The sequence below is a fragment of the Centruroides vittatus genome, unplaced genomic scaffold (genome assembly GCF_030686945.1).
Source record: "Centruroides vittatus isolate TY-2023 unplaced genomic scaffold, ASM3068694v2 contig_1159, whole genome shotgun sequence".
NCBI classification, from domain to species: domain Eukaryota; kingdom Metazoa; phylum Arthropoda; class Arachnida; order Scorpiones; family Buthidae; genus Centruroides; species Centruroides vittatus.
The window spans coordinates 2,340,715-2,365,195 of NW_027120745.1; the positions used below are offsets into that span (position 1 = coordinate 2,340,715).

General features: G+C 32.3%; 2 protein-coding genes across 4 annotated transcripts in view; one reads left to right on the forward strand and one right to left on the reverse strand.

Moving 5' to 3' along the window:
• Positions 1 to 1,165: 1,165 nt before the first annotated feature.
• LOC136980767 (glycine receptor subunit alphaZ1-like) lies at positions 1,166 to 3,679 on the reverse strand. 2 transcript variants are annotated; one of them, XM_067276967.1, is made up of 8 exons: positions 3,610 to 3,679; positions 2,637 to 2,731; positions 2,496 to 2,566; positions 2,212 to 2,432; positions 2,062 to 2,144; positions 1,869 to 1,997; positions 1,472 to 1,797; positions 1,166 to 1,396 (listed from the first exon to the last, which is right to left on the reverse strand). In XM_067276967.1, exons 1-8 carry the CDS (start codon positions 3,654 to 3,656, stop codon positions 1,232 to 1,234), a joined length of 1,137 nt encoding a protein of 378 aa, XP_067133068.1. In that variant the 5' UTR covers positions 3,657 to 3,679; the 3' UTR covers positions 1,166 to 1,231. The 2 variants fall into 2 exon arrangements, with proteins under 2 accessions (XP_067133068.1, XP_067133061.1); XM_067276960.1 differs by having other exon boundaries at positions 2,496 to 2,572.
• Positions 3,680 to 4,016: 337 nt separating this feature from the next.
• The window catches only part of LOC136980702 (protocadherin-like wing polarity protein stan), a 33,574-nt gene continuing 13,109 nt past the window's right edge, over positions 4,017 to 24,481 (forward strand). For both annotated transcript variants that reach the window (XM_067276895.1, XM_067276903.1), the window contains exons 1-18: positions 4,017 to 7,507; positions 11,754 to 11,953; positions 12,258 to 12,398; positions 12,527 to 12,701; positions 12,784 to 12,909; positions 15,115 to 15,343; positions 16,662 to 16,866; positions 16,940 to 17,049; positions 17,680 to 17,844; positions 17,930 to 18,084; positions 18,873 to 19,039; positions 19,181 to 19,327; positions 20,011 to 20,127; positions 20,242 to 20,404; positions 20,617 to 20,882; positions 20,997 to 21,180; positions 23,345 to 23,446; positions 24,294 to 24,388. In XM_067276895.1, coding sequence (XP_067132996.1) covers positions 4,738 to 7,507; positions 11,754 to 11,953; positions 12,258 to 12,398; positions 12,527 to 12,701; positions 12,784 to 12,909; positions 15,115 to 15,343; positions 16,662 to 16,866; positions 16,940 to 17,049; positions 17,680 to 17,844; positions 17,930 to 18,084; positions 18,873 to 19,039; positions 19,181 to 19,327; positions 20,011 to 20,127; positions 20,242 to 20,404; positions 20,617 to 20,882; positions 20,997 to 21,180; positions 23,345 to 23,446; positions 24,294 to 24,388 — 5,517 coding nt within the window. In that variant the 5' untranslated portion in view covers positions 4,017 to 4,737. The remainder of the gene's footprint in view (positions 7,508 to 11,753; positions 11,954 to 12,257; positions 12,399 to 12,526; positions 12,702 to 12,783; positions 12,910 to 15,114; positions 15,344 to 16,661; positions 16,867 to 16,939; positions 17,050 to 17,679; positions 17,845 to 17,929; positions 18,085 to 18,872; positions 19,040 to 19,180; positions 19,328 to 20,010; positions 20,128 to 20,241; positions 20,405 to 20,616; positions 20,883 to 20,996; positions 21,181 to 23,344; positions 23,447 to 24,293; positions 24,389 to 24,481) is intronic.

Here is a 24,481-nt window from a genome sequence, read left to right on the forward strand (position 1 = left end):
GTAAGGTTCTAAATAAAATAAACTTCGAAATTTAAAATTCAGACATTTCTTTGACAAGCAAAGGAGATGTTGAATGACGAAACTTCGGTATTCTCGAGCTAAACATTTTAATATTTCGAATATGAATAAATTTATTTAAATATAAACTGAATAAAGCAAAAGGCTTTTATTTAAAAGTATTTAATATATGTGATATCATCTCTGTTATTTTTAAATAATTGAATGTTAAGATTGCTGAATTATAACGGACGATTAATGCATATTCATTGGTCGTACGTAATTAATGTAACGTATCAGTTATTTCCAGTTTTATGAAACGACTTGTACCATAATTACCATAAAACTTTTTTGTTTTTATCGATTTTTGTGGGAGACCACGTAAACGACCATTGAATAGCGATACGGTGAATATACAGTAAATTATTGTTAATGTTCCAATTCGGGTTTATGGAAGTTGAATGAGTAAAAGTAAAGATCTGTTTTGTAAACAGCTATAAATGGCAAAATGCTTAATTTTCGGGGTACGGATGGGTTTTATAAAAAATTGTAAATGGTAATAACCAGTAAAATCGCCATTAAGTACGACCCCACTCGAGATAGGACCTCCTCTCTCTCTCTCTCCCTATCCCCTTGGATCTTTAACCACGAAAGTTTAATAGAATCGATCTCCCCTAATGCACAAACCTCCCTGCAAAATTTCATAAGTTTTGGACAAAAGGCACAGGAGTTATTAAGCTTCAAAGAGGATGAACATAATCCTGCCTTCCCACACATACACATACACTAATATTCATACATACAGCAAAAAACACTCGGGTTTTTAATAATTGGTTCCCTTTGTTTAATATATATATACTTTAAATTACAAAATAATCTCCAAAGAACGGCCACTCCCAACAACAGCCATATTTTTTTACGTTCCTATTGGTGATTGTTCGGAGCTTTGACCATAGTTATTTCAAGGTTTTAAATACCGTGTCAGTAAATTAAATAAGTTATCTATTATTTTATCAAGTATTAAATCAAATAACACAGATTTATATTATAAAAAAAAACATAAATATTAGCTTAAATTTGCGAGAAAAAATTATTGAAACGTTTAATATCTCAAACACACTTTATTTTCGCTATTAATTTAACAATTGACTTTTTGAGTTAATTTTTAACGCGATGCGTAACGACACGAAGATAAACGGTAAATGTATTTATATAAATTATTATATACACTTGTCTACGTAAGTCTCAGAGAATAAAACACGACGTAACTAATTATTAAAACACAGAAAATAAATGGAAGTAGAATTGCCGCTGTTCGATCTATAGAAGTTGATGTTCGATCGTTAAACTTATTTGTCATTTGAGTAAACGCTACGGGAGGAACAAATCTCGGTATGTTCTAGAAAAACATTTGAAATGAATATATTTTTTTCATTATTTAATTAACTTATTGGTAAAAAATACTATCGAATACCTCTTTACGTTTCTTCCATTTTAAGTGCAATCTGTAGACTACGGCATATTCTATTATGGACGAAAAAACGAGTGTTAGACATCCACAATACCAAATATCGATTGCTTTTACGAATGCAGACGGTACGAAGATGATGCTCCTTTGAATAACCAAAGTTAAAATACTGATGGAGAGTAACCCAAAGCGTACGAAGGCCTGATCGACATCAAAGGCAAAAGATAACATACAGACGAACACTTCCAATACACTCGGCACGTAAACGTACAAGAAATAGAACTGTTGACGACGTTCCAAGTGAATAACGGCTATAAGAACCGTGCTGTTTCCTGCAAATATTTCATTTCCATTAATTTTATCGGGCTCGAAAAACTCTTTACGTATATATTTAATTTTATACTGTCATTATCTCCGACTTGGGTCGTTAGAGATTCGACATTGACGATATCAAACTCCGGCAAAATAATATCCGATTCGAAAACCACGGCCTTAGACCATCGGAAGATTAACTCATCCGCGGAATAAGACTCTAAAATAAAGAATAAAGTGGCATTAAGAACGATCGAAATGACTACAACGTTTAAATCGCTTACGGCTTTGAAGACCAATTCGGCAAAGTTGAACATCGTGAGGGAATTTGCGAAGATCCATGAAACACGAAAGAGTTAAAAATAACCTGAAAGTACGAAAGAAATGTTTAAATAATAAAATTAATTAAACGGTCGATTAATAGATTCGTTTACCTCGTTCTAATAAGTAAAGTATGATTGGCGTGAAGATAAACGATTTGATTAGAAATTAAAGCTTTTTGATAGTTTCCGTGCACGCTATGGATATAAGTATCCGGTAACCACAGTTCTTGAACCCATTCTGGATCTAATTTTCGAGGAAGACGGATGTGTTTCGGTTCCAAAAGACGACCATCTTGCCAAGTTTGTACCACGATTAAATCGACATTGAAAGTCTACAGAAAAAAAAACCGTACTTTTTTATATATGAATTACTGTATACTGTTTTTATATCTCACCATTGTTTCCGGTTTAATAATGGTTATAGTCGTAATAACTAAATTCGCATTAACGGTGCAAGCGGTCTTTCCTGAAACTAATAGCGTGTCGGTTATACGAGTAGTCTCTACGGTAAAGGTATAATAAATCTCTACACTTACCGTTTAGCATTGGAATCTCTGCTCTATCGTAAGATTGTGGTAAAAGTTGTGTAATGGAAAAATACTCCGATTCTTCGTATATTTTCCTTCCGTATCTAATAGGATATAAACGTTTTAAGTAAGTGTATAAAGCGTAAACACACTGTATTTAATATATAATCGGCTCGCTGTATGGTAGATTTCAATGTAAATCCGTCTCTGTAATCCAATAAAACACTTTGGTAGACGTATCTCACAGCAATTATATTGTATATAAAACTACAATATGTTATATTGTAGTTCAATTGTAAATAAAAAACAATTCGCTAATCAGAAATTGCTGTGGGATACGTCTACCAAAGTGTTTTATTGGATTACACGGAAGGATTTACATTGAAGTACACTGTATTTAATTGTTGAATTTGATAAATGGTACTACATTCCGTATAGCTTTAAATAAAGGAAAGAAGCGTTTTTCTTCGTATAGTAATTAAAAATTTGCATCTGAAGATGATGCCGCGAAAGATTATCCACAAAACGAGCTAAATAATTATATTTTTTGTTCAAAAGAGAAGAGGCGAAATAAACAATGTTGTACTGTACTTGAGGATTGTATTAGGACGACAGAGATTGATGCTTCACTTATTTCTCGAGTGATTTCTTTCGGGCAGACGAAAATAATAATCTGAGAAATATAAACTCTGTAGAATTTTGAAAATAAAATAAAATAAACCGAAAGTTTAAGGTTAAAAATGGCCGACGAGAGATTAACTGCTAAAAGAAAATATGGCTACGAAGAGAGTAAAGAGTGGATACGAGTAAAAGAAAATTCTCACGGGAATAAGGTAAAAGAAGTTAAAAGAAATGTCATTATTTTTCTCCCCTTAAAATGCTATTTTTAAAGAAAAAATGGCAGATAAAAACGGTATAAAACAACACACGACGGTGGGTAATTTTCAAATCGTAAAGTAAAAATGTTTAAATATGTACTTACACGAAAAACAAACGAATGGTGAAAAGATATATTTGAATTAATTTCATTTTTAATTATATAAATTTATTTAATACTTTTAAAAAACTTTTGAAATTCTAAGAACGACTTATTAATTCGTTTAAATTAAAATTCATAAAATACACGTGTCGCCATCTATGAAAGAAATATCGCACTAATAAAGAAATATTTAATTCTTTATAAAACAACTGATTTAACTTATGTAAAAGTATATGAAATAATAAAACTTTTTTAAAAAAATTATAAAACGACAATATTAATGCTAAAAATTTTATTAATTTAGTAAATTATCGGCATTACGTCTCCCGTAGAAAAAGGCGGAGCGTTACTAATAGCAACCTAGTCTCGCCAATAAGCGGCGCCAGACACGCACGCGCCGTGACGATTGATCGAGTCTGTTGGTTACTGGCCGTCCCGATGTTACTGTTGCTGTTTATCCACAAAGATAGAAATGGATGGAGCCGCGTTATCGTTTCTCCTCCTCTTGCTCCACTTATGCCTGGCTTACGATGTTTTCTTGACTGGAAATCACAATAGGATCGGACGATTGTTATTCAACGCTAGTTGGATATCAGGTACGCATTACGTAATTGATCGTAAACGTACGGATTCGCACGTGGCAAGTTATTTCGACTTATCGATCGGAGATGGTGGACTTTACTTGAAACGATCCGTGGCGTGTCGACCCTCGTTGACTCTCTACGTTAAGTCTCACGGGTTGAGGCATCGTCCAGTCATCGAGCACGCCAGTTTACCCGTAATAATACGGTGCGTGGATGATGATACCAGCCTTTCGGACGATCGTCATCTGTTGATCGTATCGAATCACGTCAGATGCCCGAAAAAGAGCCAGCTGTTGATTGGACTAAAGTCTCTGCTTCCTCTAGAACTTGGCAGATGTTTGATCGCTTTCGATCAACCTTCCGATGATCGTTACGCTATCGAAAGGTCATCCGGAGATCTGGTGGCCAAGAAATCGTTCTGTACTTCGTCCGAGTTTTCGATTACGGTTAACGTCCGGGTTAAATGCGAAATAGAACAGATACAACGCCTGGAAATCGTATTTTGCACCAATTGCAACGAAATTAAATCGGAAGAGGAAGAAGAGAAATGAGGAACTGGCCTCCCTCTTTCGATAAAGATTTATATGTGGTTCGTGTACCGGAAGAAAATGCTATAGGTTATCGTGTGATAACACTAAACGCTACAGATCCAGAAAGAGGTAGAGTTACATTTTCTATTCATGCAACCGTAGATTCACGAAGCCAGACAATGTTCGAGGTCGATTTGTTCTCCGGTGAGGTGAAAACTACCACAGTTTTGGATAGGGAGTACATGGATATACATTATTTAAAAATTAAAGCAGTCGACGACGGGATACCACCAGCTACGGCCACAACCATGCTGAAGGTTTACGTCGAAGACGTAAACGATCACGTTCCAGTGTTCGAACAGGATGTATATTATCCAAAAATTAAAGAAAGTTCTCCAATCTGGACTACAGTTCTAACTGTTAGAGCCACCGATCAAGATTCCGGATCTAATTCCGAAGTGGAGTATAGTCTTAAGGACGACACGTCGCCTTTCAGAATCGATCCTTATGGCGGGGATATCACGATCGCGAGAAAGCTTGATAGGGAAACGATATCGGAATACCAGATAGAAGTTATTGCTACAGATTCTGCGGAAGATATAACTCGGAGAAGAACCGGTGAAGCTCAAGTTATAGTCACCGTTGAGGACGACAACGATAATTATCCGCAATTTAGCGAAAGTAGTTATAATGCAACCATTAGAGAAGACGTCGATTCCAAGTTATCGCCCGATATTTTGCAGATTCGAGCAGTCGATGCGGATGAAGGAGTTAACGCAGAAATTAGATACGCCATCATCGGTGGCAATACACAGAGCCATTTTTATTTAAATCCGTCGAATGGAATTTTGACTGTGTCGTCTCAACTAGATTACGAAAGTGTTCGTTCTTATAAATTACTAGTGAGAGCTCAAGATAATGGTTCACCTCCACGATCTAATACCACTCAAATAACTATTAATGTTATCGATGTCAACGATAATTCGCCACAGTTTTATGCAGATATAATAGAAGAGTCGTTAGCCGAAAATGTTCCGATCGGTCATAAAGTGATTTTAGTTCAAGCGTACGATCCAGACGACGGGAAAAATGGCAACATAGAATATAGTATTCAGAGGAAAGATCCACTAATGCCCATTGCCATACAACCCTCGAGTGGATGGATAATTACATCGGGAATTATTGATAGAGAAATTACGTCCGTTTATCATTTTACTGTAGTAGCTACCGATCAAGGTGTTCCACCAAGATTCTCTACTTGTAATGTCACTATTCGCATTCAAGATGTAAACGATAACGATCCTGTATTTAATCCAAAATTATACGAAGTCAGCATTAGCGAATTAGAACCTCCGGGTTCTCACGTTGTGACAGTCATCGCTCACGATGAAGATGCCGATCAGCGTTTAACGTACCACATATCGAGAGGTAACACGAGAGATCGTTTCTCGATAACGAGTCGAGAAAATGGCGGAATTATAAATATCGCCCAACCTTTAGACTTTGATTTAGAAAGAAACTTTGCTCTAACTGTAACGGCTACCGATATAGGTGGCCGATCAGATACAGCTACAGTTTATATTAATATTACGGATGCAAATACACACAGACCCATATTCGAGGGATCACCCTATAGTTCGAGTGTATCCGAAGATGCACCATCGGGCACGACAGTACTGATCGTAGAAGCTTGGGATGGAGACGAAGGCGAAAATGCCAGAGTTACGTACACTATGGATCACGTCCCCGAATTTTCAATCGATTCTTTAACAGGGGCCATAATAACCACGAGAAAATTAGATAGAGAATTGGTTCCAGCCTATTCTCTAGTTGTCACAGCGAGAGATCACGGAATGCCGTCGCTGACAGATACTACTAATGTAGAAATCGAAGTGTTGGACATCAACGATAATCCGCCCATTTTTACCGTTCCCAGATACGTCACTAGTATCAGCGAAGATGTTCTGGTGGGTACGAGTGTGGTACAAGTTTCCGCACCCGATCCAGATATCGGTCTTAATGGCCAAGTTAGATATCATTTAAATTCTGATCCGGAAAGTACTTTTAGTATCGATCCTACAGCCGGAGTCATTCGAACCGAAAAACTTTTAGACAGGGAATCTGTGGCTATGTATCAACTGGTAGTTCGCGCTATGGATAGAGGTTCTCCACCTCTGTCTTCTACTGTATCCGTTACTATACAGGTTCAAGACGTCAACGACAATCCTCCAAGTTTCAATACGGATAGAATAACGTTATTTGTATCGGAAAATACCATTCAAGGATCGGTAGTAGGAGAGATCGAAGCTACAGATCCAGACGAGGGGGCAAATGCCGTCATTTATTATAGAATAGTAGACGGTCCAGACGGCCATTTATTCCATCTTCTTCCCCATCCTGGAAAATCTGCCGATCTGATCTGTAAAACAGATTTTGATTACGAATCGCCTAAAAAACGTTACAGTTTAGTCATACGTGCTTCGTCACCTCCTCTTCGACAAGATGTGGACGTAGACATTTGGGTGACCGACGTTAACGACAATGCCCCCGTACTTAATGATTTTCTTATTGTAGCCAACGTATACGGGTCCTATCTTCCTCGAGAATCTTTAGGTCGTATACCCGCTTTTGATCCAGATGTTGGCGATGAGCTACAATATCGATTGCTTTCGGGAAATTCGAAATACCTCGACGTAGAAGAAGGCACGGGAATCATCCACTTTCATCCAAATCTCAATTTTCAGGACAGGACAAAATTGGATGCCAAATTCGAAATCGGAGTATTTGGTAAGTGAAAGAATCTTTTATGCATTTAATATTTATTCTCGATAGACCCTCGACATAACGGATTAGTTGGGGGAAGGGGTGTCCGCTATAGCCAAAATCGGTTAAGTCGAGTGTCTTTTAAAAACACATACAGTATTCCATGTAACTATTAAAGCAATATAGAATTACATTTTCCGGTTGATGTTACCTATGGTTCCAAAATGGCGGCTCGTTTCCGATTCCAGCAAATAGAAGAAAGGAAACAGTGGGGACCCGTTCTAACCTAACCTATTCTAATAATTTCGTTGGTAATAATTATGGTAATTTCTTAGAGTAGGTTAGGTTAGAACGCGCGTCCCCACTGTTTCCTTTCTTCTATTTGCTGGAATCGGAGACGACCCGCCATTTTGGAACCATAGGTAACATTTCCTGATACACGATATAACCGATCAATAAAATATAATTATTCGTTTCTATTAAAATACTACAGTAACATAATTAAAATATTGAATATATAAATTCGATATAATACTAATTATACTTTTATTTTTATAAAAAGAAAATTAGTTATTAAGTTATTAAATGATATTTTTAACGCAATAAACGAGTCGCGGGTGCGAAACGACATTATAAAACATTCACAATATTTACCAAATCTAATTATACGCTTTTACTTCGGTTATCATCGCGTGTGTTGTCAAATTTATCGACAATTTCGACCACTAGTTAATAATGTTTTCCAGTATGATTATATTTTTAACCAAGGAAAACATAAAATGTCACATGTTCTTATCGATCAAAGTAGGCCTAGACCGAGCACAATATTCTCATTTATTTATCTAGTTTCAAACACAAAAAAACATATTTAAAGTCTTCAGCAGATGGTTACAACTCACGCTACAGCTTTTGTATCGATTTTTCTTTTTTTTCCTGAAGGTTTGCCAGGTGTCCTAACGGTCACTGTCTGTCCCCCGAAAGTGTAAAATCAGTTGCGAGTAATCGCGTTATCGATCCCCCGACGTACGAATATGTTTCGAGACTCGTAATTGGTAGACAAAGTGAAGTAATTTTCAAACGATTCAGTCAAAACCCCCGTTAATACTCCGAAAGTGATAAGTGGAGAAACGTGTCCTTCCGACGATTGAAGTCGATTGTCGTCGTAAATCTCAATTATCCCTCATCGATTTGTTATAGGGAAATTTGTATGTAATTTCATCCACTCGCGCGAGATAATTAACATTTGGAGATTTTTTTTTGGGGGGGGAGGCGGAACCGTGCCGAAGTGTCGATTGTGAAGGTCGGTAAGTAGGGAAAGCCAACATTCTGGGGGGAAGTAATGATCGTAAATACGTCGGATATAATTTCCGAAACTGGTGTGCTCTCGCGATATTGTGGTCTCATGAATAATTCACGTGACACTGTGTGGGAGTTATTTATTATTCATGAAAATACTGCGCTTTTTTCCATGGGAATACTTTTTTTTTCCTGCAGGAAAAGTAAGGAGATAAGTCGAACTTTTCTTAGAAATATAATTTTTTTTTTCCTCTCTCTTTTATTATCTGATTTACACAAAAATTTATTTATGTAAAAATCTTAACGTAAAAAACAAAAAAAAGAAGAATTACAACGATCTCTACGTTCCGCCATTTTCTTTTTACTATATTTCGGTGTCTTGTATTTTACGTAATTGTTTGAATTACGGCATTACGCTATACCGTTATATTTTAGTTTATCTGTGAATATTTTAAACAGGGATGCATTTCAATTTCTCTTCTTTCTTTACTCGGAAATGTATTCTTGCCTATTTAATATTTATAATATTGAATTTTTTATTACAACATTTCATTTTGTGATTTTTTTATTTTATTTTATTTTATAATGCCCCGAGTTTATATTTTACGATAAAAATAATAAACGAACTGTCGTGTTTTTTAATAAGTAGCATCGATCTCTGCTGCACAACACATTACGGTTTCTCAGTATAGTTTCTTCACATTAACATACGCTGGTTTGTTTATATTAAAAAAAAAAAAAGCAAACTCACGTACATTATTAAGATGTTCTGTTAATAAACAAAACATCATTTTTCAAAACATAATTATGGCCGCCATTCATTCTTTTTTTGTTGTAATTTATATATATATATATATATACATATATATATATAAAATACTAAATGAATTAAGTGTAGCAGAGTTTTAGCCTGAAGTATTTAGCATCCTTCATATTTAATAGGTTGAGATAATTACTCCGTTCCTCTGGAGCAAACAAAGACTCCAGAGATGGTTCTCATCTGTTATTCTGCTAGCTTTAATTAAGAGAATTGTCTCCCGGAAATGGTAATATATATATATATATTTACCAACAAAAACTTGGAATTATTGAAGAGAAGAATTCCCTTTCTCTCGTCTCTTCTTGTTAAAACAAATTATGTGATCGGTTTCTCGTTAACTCGACATTTGCTACTTCATTTGATTTACGTCCCGTTAGCGGGTAGAAAATTTATTTTTTCAAATTAACGAGAAGATTTTCTTCTACGAAATTGAATTATCTTTCGCCGCTTTAGGGCTTTTATTATATTGTTCAATCGATTGTTTAAAAGCGATAGCCTTTATAAGATTCGAGTGGCTGGGGTTTTAATAAAGTTCGTAACGTTAACAAATTTACTAGTAAATAAAATAACTTAATAGAAGATATTTAGTTGGAGAAAATAAATGGACGAATTGGGCTACATAATTGAATTTTTCTGTATTGCTTCCATTCTCCGGTTCTTTATTAGTTAGTTCTCTCTTTTTGTTTAGTAAGAGAGTTCTAATTCTATAAAGAACGTTGCTATAACGACCGAAGGTTTCTTCCTCTCTTGATATATTCCCAATTGCTTTTGAACGTGACGTATTTTTTTCGCTCTTTTTATGAGAGAAAGAGCTCTTATGAGGCTCTCCCCCATCTCTTCTTCCTCCATTCATTTTTTTTTTACCATTTATAGGAAAAAATAGATGCATCACCTGTCGTCGATGCGGGAAAATTTCAAACGCTTATTATATACGTCGATTGACGGCCCAGAATTAATTAATTTAAACAGTTATAAGTCCTAATTTTTGTTAATGTTTTAACTGTTTGAAGTTAATTTAAATACGTTTAATTAAACAAACGGAAATTTGGTTATTTACAGGTTTCTCTTTCGTTAACTTCGAGTGTTTCCTAGAGTAAACTGGCATTTAATTGAGAATAAATAATGAGAAATTTGGTATTAATCGTTTAATTTTCATTGGAAATATTAGACGAAAGCTTACCAAATTACGTTAGAAATTCCTATTTAACTATCGTCACGTTTTATTGGTCTAAAGTCAAACGTTCGATCACAATTTTTCGTGATTGATGGCGAGTTTGCAGTGGTGGAAGTTTCGTGTTTGTCACGTGTCGAATCAATATCCAGATTTTAGATGATTCATCCTATTTTTAATGCCGTAAATTTGTCATTTATTCATTTCTACCTTTATATTAACTTCAAATATTAACATAAAATTAATATTCCGACGATAGGATTTAAATTACAATTAAATTACCGACAACCACCGAGAGCACTTCTTCGACGTTTCATTATTCAAAACGTAATCAATGTAAAAGGATTTTTCGAAAATAATGACATCTCTCTCGATAGTAATCGATGACTCACCCATTTCTTGGTAAAATTAATTTTAGAAACAACAATCGATTGAGTCGAAACAACTTCCATTAACCACTCGGTAAGGGGGGAGAGTAGTAAATCAGTTTGATATCGCCCCTATGGAGAGATGTAGCGGGGAAATCAAGATGTAACGGAGTTTTATTGCGCTCCGAATGGACATTTCCATTGGAAAAGAAGTTAATGTTCTGTGTCGGATTTAAACCTCTGGTATACCGGGACAAGTTTAAAAATCGTATCCTCTATCTCCTGGCACGCGAAACAAAGTTTATGACTTCTGAAAAAAATATTTAACGAGTTTTCATTTTACGTTATTAATTCGTGTCTGTGCCTAAATGGAAATTGCATCTTAGTCCTTCGGGGAATTTAAAAGACGGTACTGTATTTTCACTTTTGTTTTTATTCGTAGTCTTAATAAACTATACAATATACAATTCTTTTCTTCTGTTATTCAATGCACGTAAAAATCATAATAAATGTTAATTTATTATGATTTTTACGTGTTAATTGACATCTATTTACGTTAATTGACACCTATTACGTGTTAATTGACGTGTAAAAAGTACATTTTTAAAAATGTAGATGGAGTTAACGAAGTAACGGCCACTTGCAGACTGTATATACGACAGATTAGCGATCAAATGCTGAAAAATAGCGTTACTTTAAGATTAAAAGAAGTAAACGAGAAGATTTTCTTATCATCTGTGTACGAATTGTTTATAGAAGGAATAGCATCTACAGTGCCTTGTTCCAAAGAAAATGTAGTTGTATTTAATATAAAAGTAAGTTGTAAAGTTATTTTATAGGTTAATGTTACCCTTGGTGCCAAGATGGCGGCTCGTCTCTGATTTTTAGCAAGGAAACAGTGGGACGCACGTTCTAACCTAACCTAACCTAACCTATTCTAATAATTTGGTTGCTAATAATTATAGTAATTTATTAGAATAGGTTAGGTTAGGTTAGAAAGTGAGTCCCACTGTTTCCTTGCTGGAATCGGAGACGAGCCGCCATCTTGGCACCAAGGGTAACATTAACCATTTTATAAGCTGGTTTATTGCAAATTTTATAACTGGAATGATTTTTCAGGATGACACAGAAGTTAAAAACAGAATACTCAACGTCACTTTTGCCGTTAAAGCGAGAGATAAAGAATATCACGAAAGGAAAAAATTAGAATCTATTATATATTTACGACGTAATTTTCTCTCCCAGTTATTCAGAAAAGAGGTAAAAAAATGGCTTAATTTCCGACGATTTGACCTTAATAGTCAATTAAACGAATTCGACTTACAGAATAGATAAAAATCCATTAAAGCTTCCAAGCTGCCAGTAACGATTATGATTTTTCTTGACAGGTATTGCCGTTCGAAGATGACTTATGTGTCCACGAACCGTGTATTAGTTATGAAGAATGTCATTCTGTCACGAAATATGGAAATTCGTCTAAGTTTATATCTTCTGAAACTATTATATTTCGTTCTATACACCCCGTTAACACCTATTCTTGCAAATGTCCACCCGGGTTTACGGGTAAATTATAGTATACTAAGTTTTATTTTTCGTGTTTTCGATATATTATTTTCACAGCAATTTTTCCCTCCTTTAACTTAAGGCATGAATCATAAATACGAATGCGATACAGAAGTTAATTTGTGCTATTCGAGTCCGTGTGAAAACGGCGGGAGATGTCAACAGAAAGAAAATGGCTTCACTTGTGTATGTGAAAACGGATACGTAGGTAAGATTTGTATAAATATTTTTAGGAAATTCAGCTTTTGGAAGAATTTTATATTATATATATATATATATTCTACAGTAGAAATAATATAAAACGTTATCTGATCTCCCACTTTAAATTCCCAAAAATCTTTTGGTTCCACTTGAAAATTAGATTTTTACATTTAATAAAATATTCGAAACTTTAAAATCTCAAAGGAATTTTCTGCTTTGAAGTCAGGAATTTGTTTAAGAAACCAATTTTAACGTGTGAATAAATACATTTTCTAAAATAAAATTTGTGAAAATTCGATTTTTAGCCAGTGTAAAATAGTAACTAAGATCGATATTTTCTTTCATTAATTCGATTTAGTACATAAATCTTCTCTCTCTCTCTCCATCAAAAGTTCCGTAAATGTAAATTCTTCCATTGACGTATCCCGTATGCAAATAATTTATTTCGTGCACTACATTAAACATCATTATCCGGAATTTACAGTATCTTTAATTATTCATAATATACAATTAATGATTAATCTCTCCTTTTATTCTACGCTTCGCTAGTACGAATTGCTTATTTCTACGCTCCGTGTTTAACATTGTCGTTGGGTATTAGCGTTATAAACAGACGGAATGGCATCTCCCGTATAGCTACATCCAACACGTTCACTCGTTTATAAAGCCAGACAATTGAGATATTAACGTATAACGCTTTAATATTTTCAGTTTTTATCAATTTCGGGAAAAGAGAATAAACTTTACGGTGTTTTATTCGATAATAAAAGAGTCGAGATCAATCTATTTCCGTCCATCTTGGTCCCTCTTCTAGACGAAAGACAGAAATCCCGAGTACAGACGTGACCGCCCTTCTAATGTTTCATCGACTGATACTTCCTGTCATTACTTGGGGGAATATTTTATTTCTCCCGGATACTTTTATTGCTAGTTTTTCCACTATACGACTTCTCCGCCCTTAGATTTGGAGGGGTTTTACTTACTATCTCTCAACGCCGTAATCCTTTCGCTAGTGATCTGAATTAAAAGCATCGAAAGCGTAAACCTGTTAATTCGTATTATATTGTTTTTCTTCTATGAATAACATTAGATGTTTTACACCAAGCGTAGGCTAACAATGACTTGGGAATGTAAATATATGCGATAAATTTGCATAAAGTGTATCTAAGTCATTCCTATTCGATAATGCGAGAAAAAAATCACATAAAAAGTCCAAGCGTGCACTCGTGTTATATGTTTATTGCTTAGCAATTATCGGTGAATGTCGAATTCTGTTTCCATACCAACTCTGTGTTGTTGTTATCTATCCGAAATTATTCTATACTTATACATCTTAATTGTTACTAATTTTTAATAAAGTAAAAAGTAGACTATCAAAAATACCGAATTTTTTTTCCAGATTATTGTTAATAAACATTTAAAAATTCGAAATATATTACAAAACGTGTGAAATTATTTTAAAAAAAGGGAAGCATTTCTGCTCAATATACCGTGTAAGGAATACATATGTCAAGAGTTAGCTGTATCGATTACGGGACTGCAGTCGATGCCCGTACAATACCATGCACTTGACTGTTGACATATAACAGTTTCAGCACCATAAACTCTTCTGATAATATCTTTCCGGAGAATAAATCTTACTTGTTGCGATAGAAACTCTTATAATCTTTCAGCGAAAATAAATTAAAACAGTTGAATAAATAAACGGTAGAATGTCACAGTTGTTTTTAACAATAAAACCTCTCAAAATTATATTTCATAGTAAAAATAAGCTTAAAATTGCATTATATATCGGAGTAAACAGAACTTGGTATTACTCTATTTACTTTTAGATCGATAAAGGGGGGAAAATAAATCCAAGACTGGTGAAACTTTTATTAAAAAATAAAATCTTAACTGTAGTTTACCGGTAGTGAATGTATTGATTAACTAGTCCTAAATAGCACATTCTTTAAACTAATGATAAATGATTGGTCTAGTTCTTTTTTATTTACCTAGCTAATATAACTGTTATAGTGATGTTAAAGTAACAAAGCAATTCCCCATCGATTTGAGCGCAAGGACAAGTATAACAAGGAAGAGCAAATAGGTTACACACCTATACTCTAACCTACTTTTGTAATCGAATATAATACGCACTAAATAAACTTATTTCATATTATTTTAATTATAAAATATCATTTGATATCCCCCCTTTTTTTTCTTTTGGCAGGTGAGCGATGCGAGACGAATGTTTTTAAAGGGCGATGCTCACCGAATGTCTGTCACGGCGATTCTTACTGCTTAAATCGTAAAGACGGAGGCTTTGAATGTTTGAACTGTACCTACGACGAATTGTGGAGAACGCCTTTATGCCAGTTAAAATCTAGAAGTTTTCTGAAAGATTCATATTTGATGTTTCCATCTTTAAATCGTCGCCATCGTTTCCATATAAAGCTGAAGTTAGTATAATATAATGAATTTATTCGTCATTACATTTTATTTATCAATATAAAGTTTAACAATGTATTATCTATGTAACAGCTTACTTAAATATTAATTTTATAATTGATTTTTTTAATCCTTCTGCTCCTGTAAATCAGGTTTCACCTCAACACAAATATGCTAGAAAAATAAGTTTCAAGTATGTAATCTAGAATTCTGGAATTACTTTTTATCATATAGAGTAAAGAACATAAAAATCAAACAAAAGTGCAACTAAGGAAACTCTCGTACTATGAAGAAACTCCCGATAATCTTAATTAGGTTTTGTTGCCGAGGGCAAACTCGGATAACGTAATTTTGAGATGTTTTTTTTTTTTTTTTCTCCTGCAAGTTAGCAATTAAAGGAATTGTAATATCCATCCAAAATCTGCCCAAAGTTTTCTTATTAGCAGGCTGATTTATTTAAACATTAAAAAAAAAACAATTATTTTTATCTAGCATCATTTGGCATAACTGATATTTGAATTGTAAAATTCAGAGAAATTCTTGATAAATCTTAGAATAATTGAATTACTGGAATGCGGATTATATATTTATATACTGTATATTCTACAGTAAATAAAAGTGAATAAAAGAAGCATAAGAATGTTATTCAATTTAGTTATGCACATTTTTTAATTCTAAAAGTCAGTGGCGTAGCGAAGGAAGGGCAAGGTCCCGGGCACCGCTCGCAGAGAGGTGCCCGGGGCACGAAGGTAATAGTAACTATTCGTAATATATTATAGCTATTTTAAGGTAGGTACTACATTCTATTAATATCTGTATTATATTCTTATTACGAGTAGATTCATATATATATTATATTACTGTGTGTTTCTGGACAGGAGAGGGGGGTGCCAATAAAGTGTCGTGCCCCGGGCACCAGTTATGTTTGCTACGTCACTGCTAAAAGTTATTCATAAACGAATTGAAATGCTTACTTAATAAGAACAATTACATAATTATGTAATAAAAGAGATTTATATTGAAATTTATTATAAAAATATTTAACTCATTATAGTAAATTACATAAAAAAAAACAATTAGAAAGAGAAATTGTAATTTTTAATTTAATATTATTGAATATTATTAATAATATTAATTTCAAGAAAATTAGTATTTTGAATGATTAAAGTATTCAATAGAAGAATGAATATATTATATTAAAATTTTACAGGATTTAAGTAGTCAAAATGTTACATATTTTAAAGTCAAATATAAAATAACTTATGAATGAATATTAGCAACCATACTTTAAATTTGCATAAAGTCTTTATTAATTTTTTTTATTTTCAGATTTGCGACTCGTGAAACTAATGGTCTTTTAATATATAACGGACGTTACAATGAAGAACACGACTTTGTAGCTCTGGAAATTATCAATTCTCAAATATGGTTTTCTTTTTCTGTTGGTTCTAACGTCAGTAAAGTTAATGTAGATATACCTCATGGGATCAGTGATGGTCTTTGGCATGAAGTTGAATTAATATATTTAAATAGGGTAAATATAAAACATTAATACAGCATATAATAATGTTTTAATTAAACGTTTAAATAATGGATATCCATTTCAGACTATAACATTAATCGTCGATAACTGCGACAAAGCTTTATCGTTGCAATTTGGAAAAATGCTGGGAAATTATGATTGCGCAAACTTTACAACGTTTAATTTAGAAGAAAGGTACGATTACTTAATGGATTACAGTAGTATTATAAATTAAATTTATTTTTTAAGTTAATTACTATCAAATATATATGTATTTATTTTTATTTTTGACTCTTTTCATTCTAAGAGGACCTTTTTAATCGTACCCATTGCGGGTTTGGTCTGGCCCCCAATGGGGGACAGCTAAGTGGCGAGTACAGAGCCTAAAAATCTGGGATGAAAAATTCCTGGGAATTGCTTGCCTGGATTTAATCAAAGGTTCCAGAGCAGTAGGCTGATTTTTAAATGCTTCAGCCATCTGGCCACCCAAACCTACATTAAATTGAAATAATAGTCAGTCCTAATCAATAATATTTCAGAGCTATGCTATTTTTGAAATACAAACTTGGAAATGTTCCTATTATGACTAAAACAATATGAATTATGATTATAATGGTTTAAGTTTTTTCTTATTTCTAGAAAAAATATAACTTTTTCTACAAAAATAAGAAAAAAAAATCATTGATAATGCTAAGAAAGTCCAATTGGATTATCATTTATAAAGAGATAACTTTAAAAATATAATTTTAATATATATTGTATTCATAATTGAGAAAATTAAAGACAAATTTAATTTTATAAAGTTCTAAATTATTTATTTTGCAGATGTGTAGACACAATGCAAACTTGTTATCGATTTTTAGATCTCACGGGACCTTTTTTAATTGGAGGCCTCCCATCATCACTCAATTGTTTACATAACATTGAAAGACATTTTGTTGGATGTATCTCCGATGTGTATATTGATCACAAACTATTAGATCTGGATGGGTAAAAATACTAATTTATTTTTTAATAATATGATTGAAAAATCTACAATAAATAATCAATTAATTTATTTACATTTGTTTTGTAGTTTCATAAGTGCTAATGGTACAGAAACAGGCTGCAAAAAGAAAGAAAATTTTTGTAAATCGGATCCATGTCATAATGGGGGCATATGTGAAGATGGTTGGGATTCATTTATATGCCATTGCAAACCTGGATTTATAGGAAAAGATTGCGGAAAAGGTAAGCTATTTACAGAAATCTTTACGGATGTATTTACTCTTAAATATAAAAACTGTTAGAGTCAAGCTTTATAGATTTTAAACTCAAATTTCAGTTATACAAATTAATCATTGAATTTTAAATTAATAATGCTAATACAGTTGTCCCTCGATAATCTGACAGGTATGGGACCAAAGGGGTGTCGGATTACCAAAAGTGTCTGGATTACCAAAAGTGATTACATATTTGGCATTGTTTTGCTAGCAGTAGCCTTCAATATTCCTACATTTTATGAGTAAAATGCTGCCTAGGTTAATATGGAAATGAAACACCCATTTCGGTTAACTAAAACATGTTTTTTAAAAGAAATATGGAAGCCAATAAATGTACATACAGTATGTATAGGCATAAATAATACAGTACGTACAGAACTGCTCACAGAAAACACAAGAAATGTGTGTCGTCGTGTAAGAATTGGGTGGGGAGATTTGTGTCGCAACATCCTTCTGTGCAAGCAGACACGTAACGGGGATGGGGACTACGGTGACCTTGACGGGAGGTGCATCAGACTACCGAGCGTGTCGGATTACAAAACGTCGGACTATCGAGGAACAACTGTAGTAAATAAATTTTGAAAAATTTTCAATTCATAATCATTAACAGATAATTCTTATGCATATTTATTGTCGAGAATATTTAATATTAATTAAAATTTTGCAATAAACTATGATACTAATATTTACAATGATAACCTTAAGAAATTAAAAAAATTATTTAAAATTAATTGAAGTTTTTAAATTATTTATTAGTGGAAAATGTTATTAAACAGTTTTCGGGAAAAGGATTCCTCGTTTATATTCCTCGTTTGCATCCAATTCAACTTCCTTGGTCTGTAGGATTATCATTTAGAAGTAGAAAAAAGAATGGTTTACTTTTACAAATTCAACTTGGTGCTAATAGTCAAGTTAAATTAGAAGTAAGTTATTTTAGAAATAGAAAACAATGTTCAATAACAATTATTTAAAGAATATGACTTAATAAATAATTAATTTAAAATTTTGATTTCTTTATCTTAATGTTTTAAGATCTGCAACAAGAATTTTCTTTGATTTTTCAGATAACGAAAAGTATTCTCCGATATTCTTTTAATAACGAGAGTATGGAAATAGATAGCATTAAAGTCAACGACGGAAAATGGCACAACGTCGATGCAATTTGGACGGCAAAGTACATTGAGTTAAACTTAGACTACGATCAATTTAAGGTATGAAATTATCAGGTATAATAGTTATTTATAAACAAACTAAAAATAGATTAATTAATTTAAAAATTGAATTTTATATAATCATGCTAAAATCATTTAACAAAATATCAATAACTATTATAATTTTCTTTAAATAGTTATTTAAGAAATTGTTATGTTTACATTCATATCTGATATCTTTATGGTTTAGAATATTGATAACCATGATTAATAAGTAAAAGCCATTACCATCATTAAAGCAATCATTACAGAAATTATGGGACTAGAATTCTGATTTTTTGTTTTCAATATTTAGTTAATGTCGTTACCCTCGTTATGCAATCTGTCGGCATTAAACTTTGTTATTATTACTTTTTGTCATCTTATCATTAGCAGTTATGTCATTTTCAGATTATTTCAGCTATGTTTGTCATTATATATCTTTATAACTATTTGAGGAAATTGTTTAAATAATAAATGATTAGTCAAGAATTAAAATTGTATGATATGTTAGATACTAATGTATAAAATTTATGTTTATAAGTTATTGTTTGTAAAGATACAACAACTTATGTTAAAAAAGCATGTCCCTGTAACAGGTGAATGCCTTATACATTAAATAAACCTTGTTGTTGTAGTTGTAAGTTATCAAATACATAATATTTTTAAAGATGTGTTTGTAAAATTTTTATCATATTTTTCAGATGCAAAAAGAATTCAAGGGTAATGTCAAATCACTTTATGTTGGAAAAATTTCAATTGGCGGATTAGAAATGTTGGATAGAAAACAAACCACAATAAATTTTGATGGATGTATAAAAGTATGTCTTAATTGTTAATTTTTTTGTTTCTTAACTGAATAACTATAGATTGAATTATAATTTTTTTTAGAAAGTTTATTTGGTTTTTGTAATAATAAATAATTTCTAATTTAGGACGTGCGTGTCGGAAGTATTACCGATTCATTGATCCACCCCGTTATAGAAAATAATATAGTTGAAGGATGCTATGCACCAGATGTATGCAATCCAAATCCATGTCCTCTTAATAGCTATTGTGTTGATTTATGGAATAATTACACTTGCAAATGCAAACCAGGTAATATATGTTTGTTATGAAAAATTTAAATTTTTATTTAAAAATAATTAAATGCTTATATTACATTTAATTTTGGTTAATATAATCAATCTCGATATGTTTAAAATATAGATATTAAATCGTATAATATTTTTTCATAGAAAATATTTATGCAATTTGTTGTTTATATGCTAATTATCAGTTTTTAATAAATATAGATATTTTATATTCAGGTTATATTGGTGAAAAATGTCAATCAGTATGTAGTTTAAACCCATGTTTGAATGGTGGTACATGTATATTTATGAGTAATAAAGATAACGTTGGATACAGATGCTCTTGCAATGCGGCATATTCTGGAAAATATTGTGAAATATTATTGAATCATACGTGTCCTTCTATGTGGTGGGGAAGTCCTATCTGTGGTCCTTGTAACTGCAATACTGCTAAAGGATACGATGCAAACTGTAATAAAACTACAGGAGAATGTGTTTGTGAGGTAAACTGATTTTTTAAAAATGAATTATAATATAATTTCATATAAAGTTATATAATCTTTCTAAAGAAAAACAAAAATTTAATATGATATACATATACAAAAATGTTTTAACAGGAGAATCATTATAAGCCAGAAAACAGTGATATTTGCATTCCGTGTAATTGTTATATGACAGGATCATATAACAATCGATGCAATTACCAAACAGGGCAATGCCATTGCAGGCCTGGAGTTATTGGAAAACATTGTGATTTATGTTCAAGCCCATTTGCTGAAGTTACGTTACGTGGATGCGAAGGTTAGAAATTTCTTCGATTTATTTTAGTTTGATAATTTGTACACCATTATTGTAAAAGAGCTTGAATAGCATAAGTTTATAAAAATTTGTATATTTTTCAGTAATAATGCATTTTATTATGAATAAGTATGAGATAATAATGATAACACGCCGACACGAAGTTTCACTCTTATTAAGGCTGCAATTTTCAAATTGCAAACCTATAAATTTCCGTTGGCGTCCGTTTATCTGCCCGTTCTCTGCCCTTCCTTAATCTTGAAAACAGTTAGAAAGATGAAAGTCGAGACCAGATATGGATAACTTAGAGGCAAAAGACCCAGATTAACTACATACAAACGTCCAATCTGGACCAGAAGTCGCGTGATTTCAATTCAAAAATTTTCTCCAGAATGAAGTTAGATAGATAGATGAGCATGTTGTTATCAGGAAAAGTATGATGTACAGGGGCAAAGCACTACTAAAAGAGAGCATATATTTTAAATTAAATAAACCAAAAATTGACTATTTTGCATTAATTTAAAAAATAAATACAGTTAAGTTGTTTATACAAATAACAACAAATTCATTTAATTTAAATGTGTTGTCATATTATTTTTATTTCATATTTTATAATAAAAATTCATCAAATTTATGAGAAAGTTTTTTAAAAATTTCATATGGAATTTATAGTTTTTATCATAAGAAATTTGATAAAGCATTCCTTAAGAGTATTATAACCAGTGTCATAACTAAGCAGTTGCAATGAGTGCACTGGAACAGAGCCTGAGACAAGAGGGGACTATGAAATGGAATATCAAAATATGATCAGAATTATATTTTCATTTTCATATTTTAAATTTTGTCACCATGTTTTGTAACGTTTTTTCGGTTAAAGTTAAAAATTAACTAACCCATTTCTATTACATTTCTTTTTAATTTTTTTCCAAAAAAAGGGGAACCCAAAAATGTAATCTTGCACAGGGCATATGAAAAGTTAATTACGGCACTGATTATACCATTATACTTATATTAAAAAAAGTCTATTAAATTCTAAAATTAGGTATATTATAATAAGTAGTATAGTGGCGTAGCAAACATAAGTGGCGCCCGGGGCACGACACTTTATTGGCGCCCCTCTCCCCCTCCAGAAACACATAGTTTGTCTTGGAGACCATTTGGGCACCCCTCAGCGAGTGGTGCCCGGTGCATGATATACCCTCTTGCACCTCCCTAAAATAAAGAAATCCGAATTAAACTACTTTGGTATTTAAAATTAATACAGTGGTAACTCGTACTACGAGCGACTCTACGTTCGAACGTTAATTTGACAAAAATTTGGTTTGAGGTGAATGCATGTGAAGTAGAAATATAAGCTGGAAGCGTAGAATAAATGCAAATTTATTCTGCGCTTAAGTCATCTTTTGCTCTCACTGTTATGTTTACGCTCATATACTTTCAGAGCTTTTTATGCTTTATTTTTGGTGTGTTTAGTTGTATATATTGTGTGTTATTCGTCGATTTTCAACAAATTCTTCCTGTAAGTTTGGGACACCTTAGGGGCTAGAGGTCCCAATTAACTATATACAACTTCCGACGCAAACCGAAAGTCACGTTATTTCAATTCAAAAATTTACCCCTGAAAGGTGTTAGATAGATAACTGGCACGACTCTATTGTTAAAGGAAAAGTATGATATACAGGGGCAAGCCACTAATTTGAGATAAAGAGCATACTCTATATTTTAAATTAAATAAATTAAAAATTGCGGCCTGGCATTGTGACGATGTCATAATAAATAAGTGCTCATTTACTTTCTATTATTTCTAATGAGAAAATTGATTCGGACTTCGAACGATTCAGAGTTTAAACGGCTTTCTGGAATGAATTAAATTCGAAGTACGAGACACCACTGTAAATAAATTATATTTTCTTGAACTAATTTTGAAAAATATGGAGCAACAAACATTATTTGCTTAGGGCAACAAAAAGTCTGGAGCCAGTCCCAATTGTATCAGATAGCCTATATAAGTTTACAAGCCTAATATTGTAATTTTTAATTAAAATGAAAGTTTATTGAAAATAATTTTAAAATGTTTATATTACTTAATGTTTTATAATTTGTTCATATAACTTTAAAAAATTAGATTTTTTTATAGAAAAAGTTTATTTTTTTATGTTATTTTTAGTGATATACAATGGATGTCCTAAATCATTTAGTAATAATATTTGGTGGAACAGAACTCCCTTTGATCAAACAACAGTACAGCCATGTCCGAATGGTGCAATTGGTAAGTTTTAGAATAAAAATAATTTCTTTCAATTAAAAGTTTAATTCGAATGCTTATGAATTGAAAAATATCATATTGGTCTGAATATAAGGTGTTCCCCAATTTTGGGGATCCTTACTTTTTCAAAAAAGCAAAGCAATAATGAGACCAGAATATATTGTAAGTCGACCTTTTATTATTAAGTTTATTTCATAGAAAAAATTAGCAATTTTCTTTAAAAAATTTATAAGAGTCATTAAAACAATACTTTATCACTTTCATCTTCGTCAGAACTTTCCCTATCATCATTTATGTTTTCTATTTCGTTGTCATCGTACCCTGTTCTGTCCAAGTTGTTAGTAACACATTTCTTAAAGCCCTTTATAATTGGGTCTTCAGTAACAATCTGTCATAATTTTACAGGGTGGGAAAGAAAGTCATCACTTAACACCTCTGCTACAGAATACATAATGTACCCAAAGAATGTACATTGAGCACATTATGTAACGTGCATAACTCTGTAACCATTCGAGGTAGGTCAATAAAATCTTTTAGCAACCAATTCCTTGCGAAATTGTGATCCTAAATGATGCGTCAATATGGCCACCATCTAGATGGTGGCCATATCTGTTTCCCCTTGGTGTAATGTGTTCCTGACATGAGCGAATTAACTTTGGGTACGTTCTATATTCCGTAGCAGTGGTGTTAAGTGACTTTCTTTCTAAAATATTAATTTGAATTGGATTTAAATTATATTATATATATACATATAAAATATTTACTAACATAGCTCAATATCAATACTAGCTTATTAAAATATGAATTAATAGAATATAATATAATAATATAAATTTTTATTTATCTTTAGGTAATGTAATGAGACATTGCAGTCTAAGAAGAGGATGGGAAGAATCGAATATTTTCAAATGTACATCAAAGTTATTGCTACCACTCAGAAAAATTGTAAGTTCAGAGATTAATAGGTATTTAAACTAGTGATCTGATTAAATAAAATAAAAATATACAAATATAAAAAAATTCAAAAAACTTTAATAA